The 19,216-nt window shown below is 47.1% G+C and overlaps 1 protein-coding gene across 5 annotated transcripts in view; it reads left to right on the top strand.

Moving 5' to 3' along the window:
- Positions 1 to 19,216, top strand: part of CSPP1 (centrosome and spindle pole associated protein 1) — a 1,290,317-nt gene that overhangs the window by 721,960 nt on the left and 549,141 nt on the right. For all 5 annotated transcript variants that reach the window (XM_085605499.1, XM_085605497.1, XM_085605498.1 and 2 more), the window contains one exon: positions 14,791 to 14,908. In XM_085605499.1, the coding sequence (XP_085461625.1) occupies positions 14,791 to 14,908 (118 nt within the window). The remainder of the gene's footprint in view (positions 1 to 14,790; positions 14,909 to 19,216) is intronic.

The following is a 19,216-nucleotide window of genomic DNA, read 5'->3' as shown; positions in this document are numbered from 1 at the left end:
GCGACTCGACTGTTTTAGCGATGTGTCTTTAACAGAGTTAAATCTACCCTTAACAGCTTGAGTGTGTCCATACAAGCTGCTAGTTTCAGTGAGATAGTTTCAGTGAGAGTGCTACTATGAAGTGATGTTGATCAACATTCAGGGTATATGTTCTGCCCAGTATGAGTGAGAGCCCATCTAGCCGGCCGTTGACTGATACTTATTGCCTTTCTAGGTCTATGCCAGTATCATCAAGCACAAATGAAGTTCCCATGTGCACCCTGTTTGCTGCGCCTCTGACGTATGTGCCATAATAGTTTCTAAAAACCAGGCCCCTCCATCTACTTCTCAGGCAATCACCCTCTTTGTTATTCAGGTGGGCTTTCTGAAGGATTGCAGCATGTGCTCCTAATGAGTTGCTCACAAGTTTTTTAACATTCAGTTGCTGACCACTTTCCCTTGAATGTCTAGTATATGAACTTGAATTGACCCTGTGTCTCTATTGTGTGTTAAAAAATGTATGCATTTCGTGTAGTGGCCTTTCTCGCTGCCAGGATGAAGACTTCATGTCAGAACACCAATCTAGCTTTAAATATTATCACAGCAGGGCCCATTTTAAGTACACCTTCCCCCACTTTAGGACACCCGGTCAATGACAAATAAGTAATCCGACCAAATTTAAGACAATTCCCAACTGGGGAATACCTGAACAACCACTAATAGAATAATGAAAGGATAGATAGGATCTAACTTGTGGGAGCAATGAGCCTGCACTGGTTAGAGTGAACTTTGTAAGCCACTAGCCAGCCGTCCATAAATGTAAAACCTTCATATATGAAGGTGGGAGCTCCATGACATATCCACAGTTGATTACATGCTGTGAGAGGAGGGCTGTACTGTACATCTTCAATATAGCTGCCAGGTTTCCAGTTTGCATGTGTGACATTTCTGCATTTACGTTGTGCTTGTGTGTGACGGACAATATTAGCATCAGTCAACGTAATCAATCCCATGTAGTATGATATCCTTTTTCGTTCTCGATCCTCCCTCACAGGACGTTTTCTAATTCAGATGATGACCCTTTATGGGGAGGCCACTAGCCTCCAGGTTAACTGGGTAAATCCCACACGGCGCCATCAAAGGGTGATAGTGGAGACATGGACTGGCCATCACAGCTCAGCATTCAGTGTCAGGAAATCCAAATAGCCTTGTTACCAAATTTGGCTTAGAATCGTAACCTGGGACCCCTGATACTCAACACAAACTGATCTTATTAGATGGGCCAAACTTCCACTCAACATTCTGGGCAAGGTTACCATGTTTAAAATCATATGTGCTCTAGAACTTCTCCCTTCCTTTCTCCCAAGGTGGGCTCCAAGAACCGTTTACAATTTGATCCTTTCTATGGGTGAATAAATACGCCTTCCCATATGGCTGTTGGTAAATGTGTGCAATCACCATATGACTGGGAGATGGCTATACCCCCTGTATTTCTGGGCTGCACAGATACTAATAAGTGATTTGTTGAGTGGTGGGACCCTGCCTTCTGGGTGAAGTGGCACTGGGGGAGGTGAGATGATATCTTGGGGTTGCTCTACTAAAACTATCTGGCGGGCTCTGCCATAGGTTACTGGGGTGTTCATGCTTACATGGAGGTCTGCCATATGATGGACTTGCTAGGACCGGAGGATCACGCTTGAGTCACCTCTGTGGTGGGACAAACGGCTGAAAAGGTTGGCAACCCTTGAGGGATTTGGCAGGTGGGATCTTATTGCCCATTCCCCTCACTGCATCTTTCTTATAAAGCCACTTTTCTATTTCTTTTTGCTTATTTTTTCATTTTCAAACCTTTTACTGTGCAGTACTGACTATATCACCATCCCTAAGATCACTTTTTAAGCAGTGTCAGCCCTTCAGTAAGCAGATGTCCATTTCACACCCTTACAAGGTTAGTCTGTGTTATCTGGGCAAAGACGCTACTCGTTGTGCGATAAATGTGACCTCATGCATTTCAAGACCATTAGGGACCAATAGACCACACTTTTCGTTGCTTGGGCCTGCAACGTCCACCATGCCCAGATGCAATCCTGATCTTAGTACTGCTCCAGAACCACTCGCTCGCAATTGAGTAGCAAGTCTTCCAAGACATTGAGAGACAAGTCTACAATAAACAAAAGAAACACTGGGGGATCCCGCTCCAATGTAGGTGTTTGAAGCAGACCCAAAAGTCCCCATAGTGAGAACCAGCTTCATCCTCTGATCGAATTGATGACACCACAGGAATTCGTCCAGTCACTGCATCAATACCAGTCGTTCTAGAGTTTCCAGCCCGGGAGCTAACCTTGCACAGACTGTGGCATTCACAGATGTGATTTTCTACCACGCTCCCTCTGGCGTATCCTTGAGCCCATGGAGCCATTAGGACTTAACTGTGATTTCAGCGGATCCTTCCTGTGACTAACTGGTCTACCCTCCTCAGCATGCTCCTAATGCAGTTGCGGCACTAGTGAAGGACATCACTCCACCCAGCGGCACTCCCATCGGTGCTGTCTTGTGAATCACTTTACCCATCAAATGTTGCCAAATTAAAAGCCATATTAATGTGTTCTCACTGTTTGGCTCAGAGGTTGGTGGAGGAGTCTCAGTACACGCACCTGCCTAGAGACCAATCTTCTCCCTTTTGTCAATACAAACACATTCAATTATCTGACACTGCACAATGCTAGATACTTCCCCAGACTTGGACTTGGGATACCCCCACATGGCCACCCTCGGAGGAGGTGTCGTCTTTTATAGCCATCGATAGAAAGACCTCTGAGGTACTAGAACTTTCTTGCCCCTGAAGACAAACCGAACATTCTGACAGAAGTTTTGCAATTGGCTACTTTAACTTATCAGCCTCTACTGCTAGTCAGTGAGGGGTAATGCACCGTATTGTAGCAGCATGGTTTAAGCCTTCTTGAGTTCCAACGTAATCAGTTGAATCATTTGTTTTCATTGCTCAGTGCCCAGTGACGCAAAGTTTTTGACTATGCATCCTTCACCAGAGTCTAGTGGTGCAGGTCTTGTCCTGCTGCTAGTATAACTCTTGCTCGTTCCCATCAACTCCTCCAGACCATGAGTTTAAAAAGATTAATGCCAGTGTCAAAAAGATTTTAGGACTGTATTGTTGTGTCTTGTTGGAAATGGCACAGCTGGTTACCTAACATCCATGAAAACTTGAAGGATCATTTTTCCAAGCTTCTAACAGACAAACCAGATGAAACCAAAAAAAATAATCGGACCGGCTGGCTCAATGACAGGATTTGATGGGCTCATCTGTCGCTGTCACACCTCATTACATTGTTTTTTCAGGAGCCATGCAGGTGAACCTAATGGACATGACATTTGATGGTTCTCACCTATTTGGTGAGAAGGCTCATTTGGCCTTGGAAAGATACAAATAGGTAAGGGCTACAGCTCATTCCATGGGCTGGCATTACCCGGCCAAGTTTTATGGATTCTCCCAGGTAGTGCCATTTTGGCAGTGCCAACCTTCCTTACCCATGCAACAGCCAAACAATTTCTGTGCCAGTGGTGTTTCAGGGACTTCACTGGCATCAGCAGCCCTCTTCCTTCTCCTCATTCTGACCTGCCCTTAAAACCGCTTTAACTCTCTTCTGAAGGAGCACTTACGGCCTTTGGGAGGGACATCGCAGGGCTACCGTGATGGCCCACTGGGTCCTGCAAATAGTCAGATATACTTGTAACCTCCTTTCCAGAAAATTCCCCCTCACGCCCCTTGTGTCTGCTACTTCTGCTGATCATGCCTGCATTCTGGAGAAATAGATATTAGCCCTGCTGGACAAGGGAGCAGTCCCGAAGCAAAGACAGGAGTCCTAAGCCCATTATTGACTTTCGTGTTTTGTTTAAATGTTTTTTATAGTCACTGTCAGAACAAGGCAGAAATCACAGTGGATGTAGGAGCGTAAACATTCAGCTACGTTCAGCCCAACAGCTTTTATAGAAAAGAATAGAAAAAACAAACAAGAATGACCTAAACATAGACATAAACCCCTCCCTTCCCTCCCTCCCCCTTCCCTGGGAGGCCAGTGATAACGAGGTGTTCAGTAAGGGCTACTCACTAGTGTCTCATTGAGGTTGGGGTCGGTGTTGAGCTCTGTCAGTGTTGTCAATCTTAACAGTTTGAAATATCTCTGGCCAGTTAGTTTTGTGAACTCCTGCGACAGTAATGCAATAAACGGTTTTCAGATCGTGTTGTAGTTATCGTTTTGTTGTGTAAGTGTGAGAGATAGCCTTTCCATTCCCAGAAGATGCCACAAACGGTACAGCCAGTTCAATTGCATAGGGACCCGATCCGTACCCCAGCAAGCCAGTATGGATTGATGAGCCGCTCCAAGTGCTAATACCATGTGCTGCCCTCTTGAGAGGGAACGTCTGTTGATTAGGAAGACCCAACACAGAGTATACGGGAAACCTGGGTATTTGGGTGTCAAAATGTGTGTTGATGTCTGTTAATATCTCTGCCCAAAACTGAGCCATTTTAGGGCATTCCCACAGAATGTGTAGTAGTGTCCTAGGGGTATTGCAACCTCTCCAACAGCTATTCTTCTTCACTGGGTTCTCTCTATGGAGACGTTTCGGCGTTAAGTACCAGTACGTGGCAATTTTTTTTCCCGTTTCTATACTGGCCACATTATACGCTGTGTGCCTAGCTCTATAGTATATGGCCCCCCATTCTTCTGCAGTAAACTGTCTGCCTATCTCTCCCTCACAACGTTTATGTGCCGGGTTATCAAGGTCAGGTGTCTCCTGAGAAAGCATCATGTGTAGTTTTGAGACAAGGCGTTTGTGTGATTCCTTGCCTAGGAGCCATCTCTCGAATTTTGTGAGGCGTCGCTGCGCAGCCTCCCTCACCGTTGGTTGCATCAGCCAATGTCTTATCTGCATATATCTGAAGCGCTCTATCTCAGGGATCCCGTTCTCAGTCCTCAGCACATTGAATGGGTAAGGCCGTCCTCATCGAAGAAGTGGCCTATAGATCTTGTCCCTCTCTTTGACATTCTTTATAGGTGGGGACGTCCAAACCAGGTGTGAAGTCGCCGTTCACCACGGGAGTGAGTGGGGAGGGGACCGCAGAGAAACCATTACAGGACGCCACTGTGTTTAGAGTTGGTGAGGTGACTGCGGAGATGTAGAAGTTGGTAGGGTAGTGTGGCCTCACTAAGAAGGGGATCTTCCTCAAGGAAGTTTTAGCAAGGGCCCTGTCCATAAAGCAACATCCCTTTTCTGATTCAGGGAGCATCCACTCCACCATATATCCCAATTGAGCAGCCTGAAAATAACGGAAAATGCAAGGGACCCCCAAGCTGCCTACCTACGGCGATAGCCATGTTTGATCTATTTTCATCCTGGAGCGGCGACCCGCCCAAACACAATTCTGGACGAAGCTCTGAAGGGTCTAAAGTGTCCCGGGTGGGGCCACAAAGGCAGTGTCTGGAAAATATAAAATACGGGAGAGGACCGTCCATTTGAGAGCAGCTATACGACCCATCCACGAGAGTGGATACTGTTGCCAAAGTGGGAGGTCTGACTTTACCCATGTGACAAGACTCCAGTAGTTAAGGGAGGTCACCTCTTCTATGGTCGGGGCCAGTTGGATACCCAGGTATGGAACAGGGCTTCCCGCCCACTGAACAGAGAGAAGGCCGTTCACATACTCTTGCGTGTCATGGGAGATAGTCAAACTTAGCGTCATGCACTGGCTCCAGGACGGAATAGCTAGATCAAGCAGGATAGCAGAGTCATCCGAAAGAGATCGAGGATCTATCTCGACGGACTGGGTTGCCCCGTCCACCTCCCCGCTCCCCGCTCCCCAGGAAATAGTCAAGACACGTATAAGACTTATGGACATGTGAGTAGAAGGTATATCCCTTAGCCGTGGGATGGGAGGCCCCCCACAGATCCTTCAAACCCATCTCCTGTAACCAGTGAATCCCTCCTGGCCCGAGGTCCCCCGCTTCCCTGTGTCGAGCGGTCAAATATGTTATGGAACACTAGGTTGAGGCCCCCTCCCCCTTTTAGTTGGCATACCCTCTCCGTCTTCCCCCGCAAATAAAAAGCCTTGCCAGGCTGCTGCTCGGAAGGCCCGCTCTGGACATTATATCGGTGAATCTGGACACCACCTGATGAAGAACGTGAACTTTGTTTAAATTTCTGGCACCCCTTAGAAAACCCCAAAACATCAACGAAGAACATCTAGAGTCCTTGGGACGGGAAAAAGACCAGTCAGATCCCCTACCAGTTGTTAAGTCTTTGATTAGGACAGTGGGCAAGTACAAAGGATCGGTCCCCCCATCCCGGCCGCCCAGCCCTCCCTACAACTAGTAGCTTGCCAGTAGTCCCTCAGGCAGGGTTGTTAGATGCAGTGCCCTCCACAAGCTTATCCAGGAGGGCCCTCCTCTCTGAGGCCATAGTAGCCAGGTGAGGCCCTGCAGATTTGTGACCAGGCGGGATCTATCACCATCTCGGACGGCCCTCTGCTCGACGTACATCAGATTTAGATGATGGTTTGTCTTCCTCCTGATGTTTTTCTTGCAGCAGATCACATGCCTCTTTCAGCAATCGTACCTGTTGGTGCCGTTCTCGCCAGCGAAAAAATAGTCCGAAGGGATGGCCCCAGGAGTAAGTAATTTTCCAGTTCGTGACTGGGTGAAAATCACGTCGTTTCGGCAGGGTAGAGGCTGCCAGGTCCTGATACAGTTGAAGGGTGTGACCCCGAAGACCACTGGAGTCGAGGCACTGGTTGCTCTGAGGATCCTTTCTTTGAGTGAAAAACTGTGGAGGCACGTCAAAATGTCTAGTGTGCGTGGGGCACCCGAATTCCATCTGCCCACTCTGTGTGTTCCAGGCGAATGTCCACAGCCGGCATGTTTTCTAGAATTTGTGCGAAAAGTTCCTGGACATATATCCTCTCCTTCTGCGTCCCGGGGGGGGGGGGGGGAGGGGGGGGGGTCACCCCGAACTCTGATGTTGTTTCGCCTTGAGCGATTCTCCATGTCCTCCGCGTGGGCCTGGAGATCCAGATGCTGCTCAGACAAACTGATGATCTCTTGCTGCATCTGTTCTATTTCTTCGTCTCTTCAGGACTCTAGGCATTCCAGATCGTTCACTCTGTCTCCAATATCTGTTCCTTCCGGACTGCTTGGAGCTCAGACGTGAGGTCCTTCTTTACTGACATGAGGTCATCCCTCAGGGTGGAGAAGAGGGCCTCCAGGTAGGGGCGAGTGACCAAGGCGACCCTGCTGGCGGGTTAAGAGGGGAAGGAGGATTCGACTCTTGCTGGAATCTATATCCCTGTCTGGTCTTCCAGTCGCCTCATTGGTTGATTAGCTACCGCCTCTCTTCAGGTCCTGCCCAGGTCCTGCCAAACGCACTAGGAGCCGTGGGTCCGAAAGCAAGGTGGGTGGTTGGCTTTCGATCTTATGTCCATGGGGGTGGTGGCAGCTCGAGACCTCTTCACCGAGTGCGACCGTCATACAGGCCCCAATTATCTGTACCAGGGCTAACCATGTAGCCCTCTGGCACTCCCTCTGCTCCAGGCTCCACTAACCTTTGGTACCTCAGACGGTGCTTTTAGCTAAGATGCAGCGCGTAGTCCTTCTGGGCCTCTCAATCGCATGCAAGCTCCTGCAGGTGCTGGGCACTGCAGCGGTTGATACGTGCTCTCACGGTAGGTAGCTGTGATTGCGGAGCGCTTGCCCTGTCTTCCCTGGCGGTTGCTATCAGCACCATTCACCTCCCAGTGTTGTTCCAGCCGCCGCCCAACACATTCAAATGGATGTCTCTCACCTCAGAGGGTGCGTGCAGCCTGTTTTCTTTAGTGGGGGAGCAGGTATGTGTGGTCTACAAAGCTGGCTCCATGGGCATAACTCTCCATTCAGGGCCGCAATTATTGGGTCTCCCTGTTGGACGCAGGGCCTAGCCTCCCAGCCAGTCTGGCTCTGCGTCACAGGGGCTCCATTGGTCAACCGTTGCTGGGTGCAAGGCCGGGACTCATAGCAGCACCGATGCAGCGCAAACCTGTACGGCCAGGACTGCAGTGCTGCTACGTGGCCCAGATCCCCGGTATGGGGTGTCTCCAGCAGGCTGCCTCCTAATCCGCGGCCGTGATACACTCCGCCTGTCGCCGTCTCGAGGGGCACCTTCTCACCTGCGGCACTGTTCCACTATCCCGCCGTGTACCCCAGGCCTCTGCTAGGACTGCAGCCAACCCGGCCCGCAGCCCAAGAGAGAGGCCTCTCGGGACCGCAGCTCCTCCCAGCTCGGCCATGTCAGTTTTCGATGTAAGCGGCCCAGGCTTCGGGCTCGCCCGAGCACCGCTCACCACTAGTCGCTCTGTTACATCTGCTGCTGCCAGCGCCAAGAAGACAGCCCCCTGTCCCGCCCACCCCCATGTCGCCCCTGCTTAGTAGTGGCCCTTGGGACAGCGGCGTGGTGCTTCGAGGGGGTTTGCGAGGAGGCCCATCAAGCTGAGGCGGGAGAGACCAAGAGACACGTCTCAGACAGCCGCCATCTTGGCCACGCTCTGACTTTCGTGTTTTGAGCGCCTTCCTCTGCAGGTGAAATTCAAGATTCTATTCATTGCACAGGTTTTTTTGGTTCTGAGCTTAGAGACTGGATGGTGCCCCGCGAGTTGTAGGGAGCATATTTTCACATATCTATTCTACAATCACTCAAGAAGTACCTGTGTGTTTATGGTAGTGTCTACCACTACCAGTATACAGTCCTGTACTTTGATTTGACAACATCAAATTGTGTCTTCACAAGCATTGTGGCAATTCACATGATGGGGGCCTCTGTACTTCCATACCTTGATGAATGGCTGCTGAAGGCGGGTTCACTGCAGTTGCTGGCTGACCCCAAGGGCAACACAGTATTACTGCTCCTCAACATGAATAATTCCCATAACAAGCCCTCTCCGCACCTGCTTTTTCATGGGAAAAGAAATTGATACAACATCCCTCAGAGCCTTCCCTCCACCTCACAGAATTTGGAATCTTCAGGCTATGACCCTGATGTTTCGGGAGGAAACTCTTCTACTGGCTCACAGACCTGTGCTTTCTGGGTCTTGTTGCTTCATGCATTCTGCTGGTTAGCCACTTGCTTTGGAATATGAGTGCTCTTCTGTGGTAGCTTCATTTGCATTGGGCTCTGTATCGGGGCTTTTTGACTGATGTCATCACCAGAATTTTTTAGGAGACCTCACAAGATTTCCAGTGGTGGAGCGCGTGATTTGCAGAGACCATTTTGACCATCTTGAGCTGTAGCCATGTTGGTGACTGATGCCTCTACTTTCTAGTTGTGTGTCCTTCTGCAGACCTTGGACAGAGAGACCTTTGCTGCCGAAAAGAGTAGAGGTGGCACATCAGGCTGCTAAAGCCCAGGATGATCCCCCCCACCCTTCAAGGCATTCCTGCCTTCCATCTGTGGGCATTCAGTGCAAATTATTGCAGACAACATGACTGCTGTGTGGTACACCAACAAACGGGGATTTGGCTTGCACCCCTTAAACTGGAAAGCATTGAGAGTGTAGGCTTGGGCTCATGTTGATGAGGTCTGACTGGTCAACAGCCACCTGGTGGGGTCATTGAAAACAATCAATCTCTCAATCAATCAACAGCTTGTAAAGCATGACTACTAACCCGTAGGGGTCTCAAGTCACTGGGGGGGGAGGGGCTCCCGGTCCACCGAAATGCTGTGATTCAGTCGAAGAGCCATGTCTTGAGGTCCTTCCTAAAATTAGGCAGTGATGGTGAATGCCTGAGGTGGAAAGGCAGCGTGTTCCAGGTCTTTGCTGCAAGTTAGGAGAAGGATCTTCCTCCGGTTGTGGTCTTGCAGATATGTGGGACGGTAGTCAGTGCCAGTTGTGCAGAGCGGAGGTCTCTGGTTGGTACGTAGAATGCGAGGCGGTGGTTAAGGTCCGCAGGTCCGTGCCGTTTAGAGCTTTGTAGGCGTATGTGAGGAGCTTGAATGTGATTCTTTTGTTGACTGGGAGCCGGTGGGGGGTCCCTTAGGTGGCTGGTAATGTGGCTGCGTTAAGGGATATTGAGGACGAGTCTGGCGGTGGCGGTCTGGATGTTCAGCAGTTTCTTGAGGCGTTTCTGGGTGATGCCGGCGTAGAGTGTGTTGCTGTAGTCTATTCTGCTGCTGACAAGTGCGTGAGTGACCATCTTTCTGGACTCAGTGGAGATCCATTTGAAGATCTTTCGGAGCAGGCATAGCGTGTGGAAGCAGGATGATGAGATGGTATCGATCTGGCAGCTCATGGCGAGCGAGGAGTCCAGTATGATGCAGAGGTTCCGCGTGTGGTCTGTGGGTGTTGGGGCACTTCCAAGCGTTGTAGGCCACCAGGAGTCGTCTCAGGCAGAGGGGGTGGAGCCCATGATGAGGACTTCGGTCTTTTCTGAGTTGAGCTTGAGGCAGCTGTTCTTAATCCAGGCAGCGACAGCCTTCATCCCGTTGTGAAAGTTATTCTTGGCAACTGTGGGTTCGTTGGTGAGGGAGAGAATCAGCTGTCATCGGCATAGGAGACGATGTTGAGTCTGTGGTTCCGACGATGGCTGCGAGTGGGGTCATGTAGATGTTGAAAAGCGTGGGGCCAGGGAGGAGCCCTGAGGCACTCCGCAGCTGATCTCTGTGGGTTCTGAGAGGAACGGAGGTAGTCGAGGAAGGAGCGGATCCATTCGAAGGCTTTGTCGTGCTTTTGCATATGATGGCGATGCCTCTCCCCCCACCCCCCAGGTTTGTTGATGCGTCCTTGTGGTTGATCTTATAGTCGTCCGGGATGACGGTGGCGGTGACTGAGATGGTGATTTTGGGGTCGACGAAGTCTAGCAGGTCCCAGATCTGCAGTTGAGGCAGACGGGTCCAGTGTTTGTCGGTCGTGCGGTGGATAGGGCTGGTCTGCAGTGGCAGGCGAAGGTGCATCTGCAGTTTCAGCAGGAAAAAGGGCCTTGGGTGCCCATCGACGATGCGCGGCGGCAGGCGGGGTGGTGTCCGGTGTTGAGAGCATGGGTGGTGTTGGCGTCGTAGCGTTGGATGGTCCGACAACCAGGGTCTGTGGCACTGGGCGCGTTCCAGGCACTGACGGGCGCAAGTGCCGGCGTTGTACCTGATTTGCAGCGTCCTCCATAAGTAATGTGAGGGGGGAGGGCTGGACAGCTGGGAGGCAGGAAAGCGGGAATCGGTGCTGAATATGGAAAAGAGGCAAGAAAGAGTGAAAAGTAAAAAAGCACAGGAAAAATCTCAGAAAAGCACTGAAAAAAGGAAGGCAAAGGAGATCTGAAGGAAAAGAGATCATAAGGCTGAGAGACGGAGGGCAGAGCAGTGGCAGAGCAGAGAAGCTCCCCACTGGACCACCAGGGAGGAGGCGCAGGCCGGTGCCTGCGGGTGGAGGAGGGCCTCGAGCCATGTACCAGAGGGTCAGGAGCAGCAGCTGCAAGGCAGAGCTGTACAGGGAAGGGAGCATTCCACTGACAAGATCATTGCAAGCAAGAGTAGACCACTTTATTCAGTGCCACCTAGCTAACCACGAGTGGCAGCTTTACCCAGAGGCAGTTTAGGTTCATTTACTTAACAAAAGAAGGTGGTGGACATAATTTTGTTGGTCCTTCTTCCTTCCATGAAATCTGTGTATCATGGACGTTGTCCTATTTTACTGTTTGATGTGTCAGGCGGGTCTTGGTTCTCCCTAAAGTACTTTATTTAGAAGTGTTGCACTTTTTTTAGCCCGGCATGGCCTTGCTGTGGACACAATTGAAGATTATCTCGGCCGTTTCAGCCTTTCTTTGTTTACCTTATCAACCCTTGTTTAAATCGCCTGTTGTTTTGAGGTCTTAAAGGTTTGACCTACATGTTTGCTCCTTCATTGTAGCTCATTGGGTCCTTAATTTTGTACCCACCTTGATGGATTCCCTTTTAGAACACATGTAGGTGCTCATTACGGTGTTGACAGTAAAGACCATTTTACTTATTGCCTTTCCCTCAGCTCAAGTTTTAATGAGATACATGCATAGTGTAGTCATCCTCCGTTTAGATCGTTCTAAATTCTCTTTTAAGAACAAAAACTCAATTCCTACCTAAAGTCGTGACCCTCCCTTTATTTTATTTGCCTCCTCATCCCATCAAAGAGGAGGAAAAGCTCCATTGTCTGGATCCTCACAAAGCTTTGACCTTCTACATTGATATAACCTGTGAATACCAGATTCATTGTCAAATGTTCATTTGATATGCTAGTTCCAAACAGGGCAGAGCAATTTGAAAGAGTACACTTTCCACGTAGATTGGTGGATTTTGTTGTGCATTAAGATTTGCTACACTTGTCAAGAACAACCCCCACCTCCTGCCAACCCACCAACCCAAAGACCAGAGTTCAACATGACCCATTCACCCAATCCGAAGAGTTGTGAACAGTATTTAGTAAAAGCGTGGCATCTCTGTTGATTAGTAGTGACACTGGCCAATAATTGTGTGACAGTCTACTGGAGTAATGTTGGGATTGCCCATGAAAGGTAAAGCAGCCTTGTTGAGACATGTTAATGCTGCCCCATTAAGCATGTGGTAAATCTGGTGAAAGAAAGTGTCCCTGTCCCATTTAAGTTAAGTATTCCAGCTGCTAAGTATTAGTACTATCCAATAAATGAATGGTAGCCATGCTGAGAACTGTCGCCACTGCCCTTCAATATATGGCCATTGGTACTGTTCAGGAGAGTATAGCAGTCGTGTTGATGCTGCTGGTATGTCAGCTACCTAATACCAAATAGCCCAGGTACTGATCTCATAGCCCCCTCCCACTGTCATTAGTTCCCAAAGCTGATTTTCTGTTTCCAGCATGCAAGGAAGTCCCTCATGCTTTCTGTGGTCACATTGCAGAAAAGGTAAATATATAGCTTTAGAAAATTTAAATATACATATTCCTAAAGTCTCTATATTGGTTCACATAGTTCCAGAATTTCAGATTTGTAATTATCCACATAACTCCAGTAATTTTTTGGCTTCTTTTAGGCATTATTCTTATTCATTAAAAAGTTTCGTTTGTGCAAACAAATTCATAATCGTGGTACATAAGATGATATGCCGCTAATATGCTTATTCATTGTCACTTGCTTCCATCAAGGCTCTCCAAAGAATTTTCTTTATATTGGTTTGTTTTTCTTGCCTAATAATGGTCAACATTCACTTCTGTTTTATCTCCTGGATTGTCAGTTCTCCCATTTCTCTTATTCATAGCACGTTTATTGTTATATAGCTTGTTATTTTATCAGGGCTTAGAGTGACCCTGGGCCTGGACCCATCCAGTCGCACTGCCACTTACTACAGATGCCTCGAAGGCAAGGGACCTGGTTTGTGTGCGAGCGACTGCCTGGGCCTCTCCTCCTCCTGTAAGGGATGGATGGGAAATCAGTACCCCCACAACATGCCAAATACCTCCTCTGAGCTAAGTGGCTTTTTTTTATCTTCTCCCACCAGTGTTTCCCTGGAGATGCAATGTTTAGCCCTTACATCATTACTTAATTCTGCGTATGAGAGAAGGACATGCATGTTTCTGTATCTGGGTCGATGCCTGTGTGTGCACAGCCTTAGCTGTGTCATTGTCTGTGTGGCAATGTGTTTAGTATTACCTTTATAACCCATTCAATTTGCATTCAGCGTTGTTTGGTAAATGTGTTTAAGGTGGGCCGTTTGAGAAGGATTTTCCAAAACATCCTGAAGACAGAATAACTATCCCGCTGCTAAGTTGTATTTTAGATTTATTCACTTTTGAACAATCTTTCTGACCCATTTCGACTTGAAACATTTACCATGAGTCGCTCATTTTTACAAAAATGAATTGTTGGACAATCCATAATTCCCCATCAAATTTTATTTAAATTATATTCAGTTTTCACTGGTGAACTATGATTCAGCACCATTGCAAAAAATCTATCAGAAATGTTGAGGATAAAAATCTTTCACACCCCCTATAAATTTCAATCCATGTGTTTGACAATGTTCCCAGTACATGATATATCATTACTCCTTATTTTTTAAAATATTTGTTGGTGTAGAATAATTCTAACATTACCCCCAAATCATCTTCTGGACTGTAAACACCTTTTTTGTCTGGTCTTTTAAAAATGATGACTGAGGTTTACTCCTTCCCTGCACTCGTCCACCTACAATTGTTTTTGTTTTATTGTTGACTTTGAGTGCCAGGCCCCTCAAAAGATGTATTCTGGCATGCATTTTTGTCATGAACTGAGATAATTCAAGATTGCTATGGTTGAGAATTTGTATTATGACAAGTTACTTTTCCTTTTATTGTTGCTGTCTTTCCAAGGTTGGTAGGAGTCCAAAGATGTTCATCATCTTTTAATCTAAATAGCCTGTTTGTTAAAGTAAGTCCTAATTAGTGCGTTTTTGCTTCCTGTACCCGGAAAGGTACAAGTAGAGCAAAACAAAGGTCCAACAAGAGGAACTCGACACAACTAACTACAATTCTGAAAAAGCACTAATCTCTGCCCAATACACTGATATTTAGTGAGCAATATACCAGACATTGTTGTAGTCAGTAAAACACTCACATGCTTTGTACTGACTTCTTCGACTTAATGTGGTTACATTTGCAAAGGATTGAACTGATAATTTAAGTCAATCAAATCAACATTCTGGAAGAAAAAAAATAAGTTGGTGTGTGGGGGATCATTATTGTGAATATCCTTATAATCTTGCTTAATACTAGTTCTTAGTTATGCTTCATTTTTGTTTCAGGCGATTTAATGAAAATAGAAATGCTGAAACTGGAGCAAGTCTGGGAGTGTTTCCTGAGGAAAAGTCAAAGCAGTCAAAAGAAGCGGCTCAGTTATATCAAGAGGAGCTGCAAAAACAGGTATATTGAGGTTTTAAGGCTGGCATGTTTTCTCCTTTTGGATAAAAATGGTGGACTTTACTACATTGCTTAGGACAATCTTCTAGGCATTGTGCTTTTCTTGGCAGTGTTTATCAAATTCTTTATTATTGATGTGTTAATTACACCAAAACAGCACAGATCTTGAACTTGATCCTCAATGCATATGCATGGTATGAACAAAGTATGCAGATTCAAATCACTTGCATCCTCAGAGGTGTAGCATGCACTGATTCATCACATGGAACACATGTCTTTTGATGTCCTGTTGTTAATGTGATTTTGGCTCCCGTTTACTACCACTTGCATTACAGAAGTATGACATATGTATATGATATACAGTGCACTTGTGGGGAACAAGAGGACACAATGAGTGTAGATCTTTGTAAAGCATGTTCCTAGTGTCACCTTGACAAAATCGTAAGACTGTAAGGCAGGGTACAAACCATTTTGTTTGTTCATGAAGCCCTCACCCACCAACCTAGTTGGTGGCATGCTTCATCATCGGGCCCACCCAGTGACACCGAGTGTGTCCCGGGTGTGTTTCGACGCCTGGATACAGCGGAGCAGGTATGTATCTGAGTGTGCAGTGTAGTGACGTGAAGGTGACGATTTAAAAGTTATGCAGGGATCCCAGTACCCGAGGGTAAATTATATTTTAATAACTGGGTCACTGCTAGCATTAAAAAAGGCTGTTGGATGTTATAGGAATGTTAATTAGGGGTTCCTACATCCAGGTGTGGTCTACATGTTTCAGCCAGGCCCTTATGATTAAAACTGGCTTTCCTCAGGACCAAAGTGTGTAGGTGCAAATTACTTAGATTTAAGTGATTGTGTAATTTTGAGAAATGTGTAGCACTCGCTAAGGTGCTTTACATGTGAGAGGGGGATTCCCTCTTAGAGCATTAGTTGGCTTGTTGCCAAACATGCCCCATGGAGTAGTCCGGCAGAGGAATGGACCGATACTTTCGGTCAGTGTCTGCATTGAGCCTCCAGTTGTGTCTGCGGCCTCCGTCTATGTAAATTCACAAATAGCCTAGTCCTTTTTGATCTCACATATAAACCCCGGGGATATGGACTAGCTACCTAGTCCTCTCTCTCTCCTTTGATAGTCATACCTTGACAAATAGAACATCTTATTTCAGATAAATCTTCAAAAATAGCTCTTATTCCAATAATGTATAGTAATTAAGTTTGTCCTTATAAGTCATGTTAAATCTGAGCTACAGATCCATTATCTTCCTTGCTTTAGTCTATCTGTTCATCACAATACACAGTATGAGTCAACATTGTGGAGATAGTCATCACTGTATTATACTATAATTTTTTTTTTTACTTTCTCATTTTCCCTGATAGAAGTAAACCTTCCACCTTGCTCTCCAGTTCTTGATTGTATTTACCTATTTGCAATATATTACCTTAGACTTTTTTTAGACATTGGGATTTGGGGCTGCGTAAAGATTGAATAAACACTCAGTTACAGTTTATAGTGACAGATGAAAGTTTGGATCATCAGGTTGTACCCTAGCTTATTTTGGATGGGACATTTTCTGTTGTCCAGCTCGTGAGCTCCTCAATAAAGGAGGATCAAAAAATCTTTTTCTTCCTTAGTTCTGTGTATGTTTGATGTTGTTTTCAGAATTGCATACACAAATAAATCCAGTGCAACAGTGTGTTTAAGGGTATGTCATGACAGCTCAACGTTGAAGCAGTGGATAATCTATCAATGGGTATTAAAACTTGAAGCTTACCATTTGTGTAAAAGGAATTTCTGTACATTTTGTCTGGAAAGCAATGAGCTACACAGCTTGGTCCAACAGGTATCTAATTTAGGCGAGCTATAAAGAGAGTGCTTTTACAGATGTCATGGAGGAAGATCAGCTGTCACCATTCATATGAATAGATGATCTCTTAGGGTTGTGATCAACAACATAAGGTCCCATAATTAGACTAATGCTGTGCAGCAAGCTTATGCTACTCATATTTATAGTGAAGTTTCTGAAAGAAACTTGTGAAAAATAAACAACTAAAATAGTAGTTGCGGTACTTTGGTTCATCTCCTATGGGACTGCCCCCTCCTTCAATCTTACTGGACACACGTCATTGACGAGATTGACAAACACTTGGAAACGGAGCTTCCTCGACTCCCGGCATATGTCTTACTTGGGGTCCCCAACCCACTCACTTACCCACTGAAGTCATGCAGGGGGAAGCAGATAGCCATCGCTTTAGGCTCAGCCACTCAGAACATACTCACACATTGGCGGACCGCCCAAGTTCCCACCCACGCGGGTTGGTACCAACGCCTTTGGCACGTGCTGGGAATGGAAAAAATCTCTCTCACATTGGCGGGCCCCTCCTTCAGCGATATCTGGCGACCCTTCCTAGCTCTCCTAGCCCCGGAGTTTAGGGAACTGTACTGCCCCAAATACCTCCGCCTCCTACACCTCTCCGCTCGGACCCTCCTGTGTGACCGATCTTGGTCTCCCCTGGCCCACGCTGGCCTTGATCACAGTCAGCGCTCTAAATCGGCAGTAGAAGACACCCCTCCCCTCTACCTCCTCTTTATTTTGTCTTTTCTTCTCTCTTTCTCTTTTTCTCTCTTTATTAATGGGGGTGGGTGGGGGAATAGTTTATGTACTATTGGAGTTTGCTTTCTCACTGCATTGCCATTTGCAATATGGCGCCCTGCGTGGCACAGTCAATCGCTATTTCTTGATCGCTTGCTCCTTGTTAATAAAAAGATTTAAACCTAAAATAGTAGTTGCTTTAGAGTTCAATGTAGACTCCATTAACTCAATTGCAACATGTCAAATATGGATACTTTGAGCTTTAACGTCTTTCTGGTGATGAAAGCTGTAAGGAAATGCCTTTTTTTGTATGGTCACCCCCACATTTTTCGATTGATGCTGCTGATTTTCGACTGTTTGAGTGCAATGAGGCTTGCTAACCAGACCTCAGTGCCCTGACACTAAAAGTATATGTTGAATTGGCTTTACCCAATTGGAAATGGTTAACTTACCTGTAAGTCCCTAATAAATACCCAAGGCATGTAGGTTAGTGGAGTAGGGCTTGCAGCAATGATTCGGACACCCTGGAGGTCCCCCAAGTAAACCGAGTCCCTCAGTCCGCCTCTGAACACTGGTAGAGCAGTCCTGCACTGCTAGCCCGACTTTGCCATTGAAAGCAATTGTAAAGATGTAATTCCCCTCTACATGTGTGTGTAAGTCACCTCTCTGGCAAGCCTACCGAGTCCTAACAGCTGGGTTCAACATGTGACACAGGCAGGACGTGTATTTTACATGTCCTGCCAGTAAAACACGCAAAACTACCATTTTTACTTTGAAAAGACTTGGTCTCCCAATTGGTGAGTACCGGGTTACATGCGTACCCTCAGCTGTGCTGACTCCAGGATGGTGTGACCCAAGGGGGCACTACAAGGTAGCAAACAACTTGTTACATTTCACCTGACTTGTATCTCAAGTCAAAATTAACATAACTTGCTGCAGTGTTCAGCTTTAGGTATGCTGCCACTTTTTACCCCTTAAAACTCCAGTGCCTACCCGGACACACATGAAGCCTGCCCCAAGAGAAAGCTTCCTACCTTCTTGGAGAGCTGTGCTAATGACTCTCAGGAAGGAGAACAATGGAGGATTGCAGGCCAGGGAGGTGTCATCTCCCTCTTGCAGGAAGTCACTTGGGTGTTAGCCCCAAAAGGCAGGTTTCAAAGATGACGCTTCCTTTGAAGGGCTGATGATTTGCACCAGCAGGGTAGGGATGCCCCATTGTTGAGGGAGACAGGCTGGCACAGGAGTCACAAAGTAGAAACCAGTGGTCACCAGGTGGGAAGGAAACTGGTAGCCCATTGGCACTTTCCAAAAATAGAGGGGGCCCGCCTGGCAACCAGACCTCAGATCTTGACCGACTTGGTAGAAGACCTGAAGAAGGACTACCCTTAAGGACCAGCGAAGAGAGGCTGCACTGTCAAAGACTGCACCTGGTGGCTAGTGAAGAGAGAGACTGTACTTGCCTTGTCCTGCTCAAGGGGAAGCTGTCTCCAAAGCCCTGTCAAGCCAAGAGAACTCCAAGGGCCAACTGACTTGACCTCCTGTTCACAGCACAGGGATACAACAGCTGAAGAAGCCTACTGGGGCTAACTGGTAGCCCAAAGTCTTTAAACACTACCCCTACCGCCGTGCAGCACCAAGCACAAAGACCCAACGCACAGAGTTGCACCTGAGTTTACTGAGACCGGGAGTAGTGTTGGAGAGTTGCTGGGACCATCAGAAG

The sequence above is a fragment of the Triturus cristatus genome, chromosome 5_1 (genome assembly GCF_964204655.1).
Source record: "Triturus cristatus chromosome 5_1, aTriCri1.1, whole genome shotgun sequence".
Taxonomy (NCBI): domain Eukaryota; kingdom Metazoa; phylum Chordata; class Amphibia; order Caudata; family Salamandridae; genus Triturus; species Triturus cristatus.
The sequence above is the reverse complement of the archived record's forward strand: the minus strand, read 5'-3'. Positions and strand labels throughout refer to the sequence as shown.